This window comes from Oncorhynchus clarkii, chromosome 17 (genome assembly GCF_045791955.1).
Source record: "Oncorhynchus clarkii lewisi isolate Uvic-CL-2024 chromosome 17, UVic_Ocla_1.0, whole genome shotgun sequence".
In the NCBI taxonomy this organism is placed as follows: Eukaryota; Metazoa; Chordata; class Actinopteri; order Salmoniformes; family Salmonidae; genus Oncorhynchus; species Oncorhynchus clarkii.
The window spans coordinates 38363237-38370672 of NC_092163.1; the positions used below are offsets into that span (position 1 = coordinate 38363237).

The window sequence follows — 7436 nt, forward strand, 5'->3', positions numbered from 1 at the left end:
GGAAAAGGCAGGAAAACTCTTTCAATTAGCATATTCCTTGAAATCATCAAACAACAGTCCTTCAGGCAGCCTTGAAGGTTGAAGGGGTGGGTGGAGTATTCCTTCAAATATGAAGGCAAACAGACCATTGCAGCATGAGGAGGTGAGTTATAGGGGTATTAGCTCATCATTTTTTATGGAGGTACTTTAGCTGATACAAGGATTAATTTAAACACCCAGCGCAGGGTAATATCCCACAAACACCTCATTCAGGAGATTAATTCCAAGCTGTGACATAAAGCTTTCTCGCTGAAAATCAACTGCTGAAATTTCCTCCAAGACAACGGTAGGTCGACTCAAGGAAAAGGTTAATTGGTTAGTTTGGTTCACAATGCAGGGTAAATGGAGGGTAAAATCATCTTAATTAAACACTGATGATCTTTGTGTGGTACCATGACTAAGCACAGCCAACACACACACACACACACACACACACACCATGGAGACTACGGATAGAGTCATAGCAGGATGCTTCATACAGTGATGGGAAATTATCCACTGCAAATGATTGCACCCACCAAAGCAGACATTAGCTCACTTAGCTAAAGCCTCGCTCTCTAGTGCTGATCCACATGCTTAAAGCACTTGGCACTTAAACTAACTTTGACATTTAAGCTTGTTTCAAAACAACAGCACTTAAACCAGTAGTTTACCTCGGTAGAGGAACATGAGTGTCTCCCATAGACACAAGCACAGCAGTGGGTCCTTCACCACCAGGCGCGATAGCCGTCCGGCCAGATGCCCGTCTGGCCGCGACCCGTCCTCCATGCCCAGGCCCCCATCCCAGGTGGAGAGCAGCGATGGGGGGCCACCATCCCCCCGGCCATCCCCCCGGCAGGCGCAGCGCGATATGGGCCTCTCCCTGGCCTTGGGGCCCAGCAGCAGCTGTCTGAAATAGGGACTGACAGCACAGAGCACAGCGGCGTGCCCCCAGCCCAGTTCCTTGCCAGAGTCCCCAGAGTAGAAGGCCACGTCGGCGAACTGGCCGCCACGTTCCAGCAGCCACTGTAGGTCCTTAGAGAAGCTGGACTCCTCCACTCGGATGGGGGGAAGACGCGCTGAAGGGATGGAGTGAGAGATGTGTACAGGAAAGGGGGAGTCGTGGGAGAAAAGGGAAGAGAGGAGATGTTGGAATGAGAGAGGAGAGTAAAAGCACAGAGGGAAAAGGGGAGGAGTAAGTGTCAACATTGTTACGTATGTGGCTCCGATGGAATAAAAATGGGGAAGGTTAGCGAGAGAGAGATCAAGAGAAAGAAACAGACAGATGGATGGAGGGGAGAAGGTTGAAAGAGGGGGCGAAAGAATAAAGGATTGATGAGAAAAAAAATAGGGAGAACAGAAAGATGATCAGACAGTTAGCTTAGGGAGTTGGGCGTGGGAACGAGGGATGAGGGAAAAGCAGAGAATATTAAGTAAAAGGTAAACAGAGCGAGAGCGTGTGAAGGTATGTAAATCACTGTTCTATTATAAACCTATTTATGCTTAATCCATGCTGTACCCCTGTGCACCTCATCACTTTTTTATGGCCACTCTGTTTTAGCCTGGTATACAGGCATGGCTGTCCAGGAATCAATGCACTTCATATTTCATGGACTGTGCACTATAAGGAGAGAAAGTTAAGTAGTTGGACGGGCACCAGCCAAGCCAGCCCACCCACGCACCCACTTTGGCAGTGTTGCTCTTATCTGTCAATCACCAGGCCAAAGTTCATCAGACATAGCAAAATGGAAGGCTGCTATATTCAGTACGTTAACTGTAGCTTAGCCGTGTGTTAGATTTTTATTATAGATTTTTTTTAAATTATTTCTGCCCCATTTTTCTCCCCAATTACGTGATTACGATCTTATTTCATCGCTGCAACTCCCCAACAGGCTCAGGAGAGGCGAAGGTCGAGTCATGCGTCCTCTGAAACATGACACGCCAAGCCGTATCTCTTAACACCCGCTCGCTTAAACCGGAAGCCAGCTGCACCAATGTGTTGGAGGAAACACTGTTCAACTGACAACCGAAATCAGTCTGCAGGCGCCCAGCCCGTCACAAGGAGTCACTAGAGTGCGATGAGCCAAGTAAAGCACCCCGGCCAAACCCTCCCCTAACCTGGACGACGCTGGGCCAATTGTGCGCCACCCTATGGGACTCCCGGTCACGGCTGGCTTAGCCGTGTGTTCTATTGGCTTAGCCGTGTGTTCCTACAAGCATTTCGCTACACTCGCATTAACATCTGCTAACCATGTGTATGTGACAAATAAAATTTGATTTGATTTGATTTATTTCTGTGTCCATGAACACAGATAGGTGTCAAATTTGTAATAGCACATTTACAGGAATAAAGAATAAAATAATAAACACTATAGGGTGAAGGGCTGACTAACAGATGATTCGAAACTTTGATAAAGCAATGAAAGTCTATATTCTATATTTAGTAAAGGAAGAAAATTGTCCACTAACTGTTTGCTACACAGAAATGCGATCTTCTATTGAAGTGACAACGTTTCAACAATGTTTCAACCAACATGATATGATCTTCGTCACTTGAGTATTGTAGTACTATCACTAAGCTTCACTAACTGTTCTTTAGGAGCAGCAAACGGTGAGTCTGTATTCATTTTCATTGCTTTATTTGTCTCCTGTGGCATGTTTGGATGTGTGCAATTACTCACTTTTCATAATTCAAAATTAAGTCCATGAGCCCAAAATAGCCCTGGCGTTCTCATCTCAGATCTCACAGACTTTGGATCCATGCAATAATAAAAAGTAATGAATCTACTATACTGGAGCAATTGTCAAAGACATCTTAACACTATTCCACTAATCTGTGTCTGCTATCGATTTAGTTCAAACTCAAACTGTCGGCTGATTTAAAATTTTTAAATATAATTTAATTAAGTTAATAATAATATCTAGTAGCATGTTAACAACAACAGCAGCATGTGCAGAGAGAACAAGAAAGGGTTGAGAATTGAACCCTGAGGAACACCACAAGTAAAGTTGATACCATACAAAGACGCATATAAATTATTTAAAGGGGCTTCTCATCTTGCAATGCCAGTCTCTCACCTGGCTGTTCCAGATGAGGTGGGTGGGGCTCATTCAGCTTGTTGCTCCGCCTCTTCTCCGGCCTCTCTTTGGCCTTCTGCTTCAAACACTGAATCATAAAGTACTCCAGCTGAAAACATACACAAACACACGCTTGTTAGAATAAACCCACACACACCAATAAAACATTTTAATCACATAGCAGCCAGTCCCAATTCTTATCTTCACTAGTACAATGGCCAATAATTTGCCATCTGCATCATCAATGATGATTGATAGCATAGAACACTCCAATTATATACCACACCATCAAACAATATAATCAGTTCATAACTGGCTGATGCCGACACTCACCACGCTGCCAAAGTAGCGACCCACAAAGACATGGTTCAGAGAGGGCAGCTCCAGGTAAGTGGCCCCCAGGTCCCTAGAGAGCTGCAGGCCCTCACTATGGGGGACACAGCTGCTCCAGTCTGATGCACACAGGGGGCACGTGCAGGGGGGCCCCTCATCTGGACAGTGAGGGGACAGAGAAGAGGTGAGTGAGACAGGACAACATTTACCTCCTCTAAACGCACACCAGCAAAAAATAGATATTACCCACAAAACTTCCAGCGGAACATATCAAGATTTTATTTTATCCATCAAAGATATAACCACATACTGAAATTCAGACAGATTTACAATGCATGCACAGAGGCACACCGTGCATGCGCATACTGTAGCCTACATGCAGAGAGACAGTCAGAGTGTGAGAATATGAAGAGAAAATTACAGGGAAATGGAGGGAGGAGTAAAGAGATACAGAAACAGCATAAAAGCAGAGGAGGAGCCGGAGAGAGAGACAGAAAGAGTGTGGCGGTCTGCTCAGTGCCAAATGCAAGGGATAAATCACTCTGCTAATAAAACTACAGGCATAGAGTGAAAGCCAGACACTGTCTGTGGTGTGTGTGTGCATGTGTGTGTACAGTATGTGACGTGTCCTGCAATGATTCTGCCCTAGGTGGTCTCCTAAAACAAGGCAACAGGAAACACAGCTGTCATTCTCCACATTCATTAGGGGATAGTTTTAGCATAGACAATAAAAGCAGTGACAAAACAACACGAAAACATAGTGTCAGGTCCACCACTACCCCACAAGGCCCCTCTCTCACCACCAAAGAGTTATCAAATACTATTATCATCTTGCAATGAAGCTCTGGCAAGATCTAAAAGCATCTCACTGTGCTAAAAAGTAACCCATCATGAATGTCCTGGATTTGTTTATACCGCTGAAATGAAAATGACTTATGGTCACGCAAATAGACATTAAAGTGGGCTTGAGGGTTAATACTTTGCTAGTTTAATACCACCGACCTGGGCAATGCTACATGTCACACTGTACCACCAAAATGACCTGTGGTTCTTTTTGTGTGTGTGTGTGTGTGTGTGTGTGTGTGTGTGTGTGTGTGTGTGTGTGTGTGTGTGTGTGTGTGTGTGTGTGTGTGTGTGTCAGGCTTTGGACTTTGCCTACTTCTTTCTTGCATCAAATTATGCTTGGTTTGTTTGTTGTTTTAGCCACAAAGACATTACTTAGAGACAAAATCCTGGGGCCTGTTTGAGATTGAATCATAAGATGAGCATCATGCTCTTAACTGAGAGGACAGGGAAAAGACAAATCCACTCCTTCAGCAATTTTCCCTGCTCCGAGAGTATGTAATGTAGCAATCGTTTGGTAAGCCATATTTGTCAAATTTGCAAATATAAAGATCAATTAATTAAGACTATTTCAAAAGACTCAAAATTCTGTGATTTTTGGATGATATTAGTTTGGGTTTATTGGATCGTAAAAACAGAGTTGAGTCAAATGTCATAAACATGGTTGGATGTCATAACCTTTTATGAATGGTGTGAGGCCACATAACCAATCATTGTCAATATTTCTATACTCTAAGTGCTATGAGGCAACCACTGACTGCAACGGAATGTAAGACTGCCTAGCAAAACTTCACCACTTGACTCATGATACAAAATATCATCCTTATTTAGCCAGGCAGGTCCATTAAGATTTGTATTTTATTTAAGATGATGACCTGGCATGTGGTAAGTGCACGGTAATACAGCACAAGAAGACACAACACGTCCCAACAGGACAAAATGGTGTTGTGGTCAAGGATAGACCAATGGGATCTCACCGTTTAGGCGTGCGCCCACAGCAACCAAAATGACGGGCACGCCCCAGTGACGTAGCAGGGGGCGGAGTCTAGGGGCATATCCGTTGCGCACCTGCTGGAAGGCCATCTTGTCGTTGATCGAGTACTTGATGACCAGGATGTCAGCCTGTTCTAGAACGCTCCGCACACTGGCCCAGTCACTGTCCAACAGATCCTGTCCACACACAGAGTACATACACACATTTTAAATACTTTATTTGAATCCACAAATCACATTACAGTCGAGGATTCAAACATTTTACAGGACACAGATATAATTTTCCCCAAACTGCTAGGCTGCCCATGACAGCTGACACAGAGCAGTACTTTGCTAGCTGCTTTGCCTTTGTCCTATGCAGTCCTGCAATCTGAAGGCCACGTACTGTCATGCCCGAGACCCCTAAATATCTGCACTACAAGTTGCATTGATAACCAAGGCTGTTTAAGTGTGACACAAGGGGCTGGTGTTTTTAGTATCAACATTATAGGGCCCGTTTCCCAGATCCAGTTTAAGCCCCACCCCCCCCTAAAAATAACTGTTAATTGCGACTTGTAATTAGTCTCCATCAGACCTGAGAAGAAGTGGTCAGATTTGTTCCACTGCCCTTGCTGAAACAGTTTCGGAAATCAAAATGCGTGTGCATCTTAAGAGCGCTCCTCACACTCAAGGAAGCAAACACAAACAGTGGCTGGCAGAGTGACTCACTCCTTTATAACGACAATATTCATCTGACCATACAAATGCATTTTTCCCTGCCTGCTTATTGGTCTGGCTTGGCCCCTGATAACCTACATCTGTCTCCACTAATGAAATCTATTCTGAAAGGGAAAAGATTAGCCACCATTGGGTGAAGACAAAACTCAGGAAAGTAGACTAACAGTGAAATGCTTACTTTAGGGCCCTTCCCAACAATGCAGCGAGAAACATTTTTAAATAATATAAAAATAATCACCCACCCCAACATCTCCAGAGCCAAAACACACACACACTTACCCAGCTAGGGCAGTCCTGCACCACCACAGTGACGTCTCCAAAAACGTGGGACGTGTACTCCATGAAGGCCGGGTTGGACAGGCTGTTCTCCTCAGGCCCTCCGGCCATGGCGCCATGGCCCAAATAACTCCACAGCAGGCCCCCCTGGAGCTGGCCCTGACCCATGGCCTCTTCTCCTGGCCCCACTCCCCCGGGGCACTCACTGCCCAGCGCAACAATATGAATGGACCTGTAAGTAAAGCACACCAGATGGGGGGGACACAGTCAGGGTCAGACCCATTAGGAACCAGACAAGCAGAGATGGGCTGACAGATATGGTGTGCTGCCTGGTACACTACGGGGTAGGTAGGGTGAATGTGATGTGTCTCTCAAATGCAGTGTGGGATGCAGCAAAGGAGGGAATTAGGGGGAAGTCAGGTGAACATGTCTCTAATACTGCGCCTGTGAGAGATGCAACAAGGAGGGAATTAAGAGCCTTTTCCTCTTATTATACATGTCTATCACGGAGACACTGCATCAGGTTGTGTCATTGAGCGAATGACACCGACAGGCGTTGCTCTGTCGTATTTGTTTAGATTAAAAAAACAATTGAGAATTGAATTATTATTATGCAATTCTCCTATTCATAGCCCATTATTGGCAAAACATGCGTGGTACAAGCACACAGTAGAAACGCGGGAGGAAAGTAGGCTACCCTGTCTTTTGCATCAATTCATGAGGTGCAGACAGCAACTTACATGGTCACCACGGGTTTATGCTGGTCAATGCCTTGAACACGTTCTCCCACCGTGCGTTTTCACATGGGTCCGCAGTGAGAGGCTTTTCCGCAATGAGTCCCGAGTATGGGGACGTTAATCCCTCATATCGGTGACTCGCTCCCCGCGACCGCGGTTGAAGAGTTTCACAATCCCGTGTATTTCCTTCTCGTTGTTCATTCATAAAGCAAAACCTCTTACAGTTTACGGTAATGTAAAGGAATGTAAACACTACTGGTTGGATCCAGCCGGCGCCGTGGACTACCACTGCGCTAAAAAAATTAACAAGTTGTCAATAGCTAAAAAATATTTTTTTAAATAAACGACGCGGAGAAACCAGCACCTCAATATTCCTGGCACTCATGCCACCGCTTTATCCAATGAAAATTGACGTCGCTGTATAAAACAAAGTCCACTGGG

General features: G+C 45.1%; 1 protein-coding gene across 1 annotated transcript in view; it reads right to left on the bottom strand.

The window, feature by feature from the left end:
* LOC139370774 (rho-related BTB domain-containing protein 3-like) overlaps positions 1-7154 on the bottom strand; it is a 28736-nt gene extending 21582 nt beyond the window's left edge. The window contains exons 1-6 of the mRNA XM_071110529.1: positions 6999-7154; positions 6262-6490; positions 5250-5442; positions 3430-3587; positions 3097-3205; positions 693-1097 (exon numbers count right to left, since the gene is read on the bottom strand). Of these exons, the coding sequence (XP_070966630.1) occupies positions 693-1097; positions 3097-3205; positions 3430-3587; positions 5250-5442; positions 6262-6490; positions 6999-7000 (1096 nt within the window). The 5' untranslated portion in view covers positions 7001-7154. The remainder of the gene's footprint in view (positions 1-692; positions 1098-3096; positions 3206-3429; positions 3588-5249; positions 5443-6261; positions 6491-6998) is intronic.
* Positions 7155-7436: the final 282 nt, after the last annotated feature.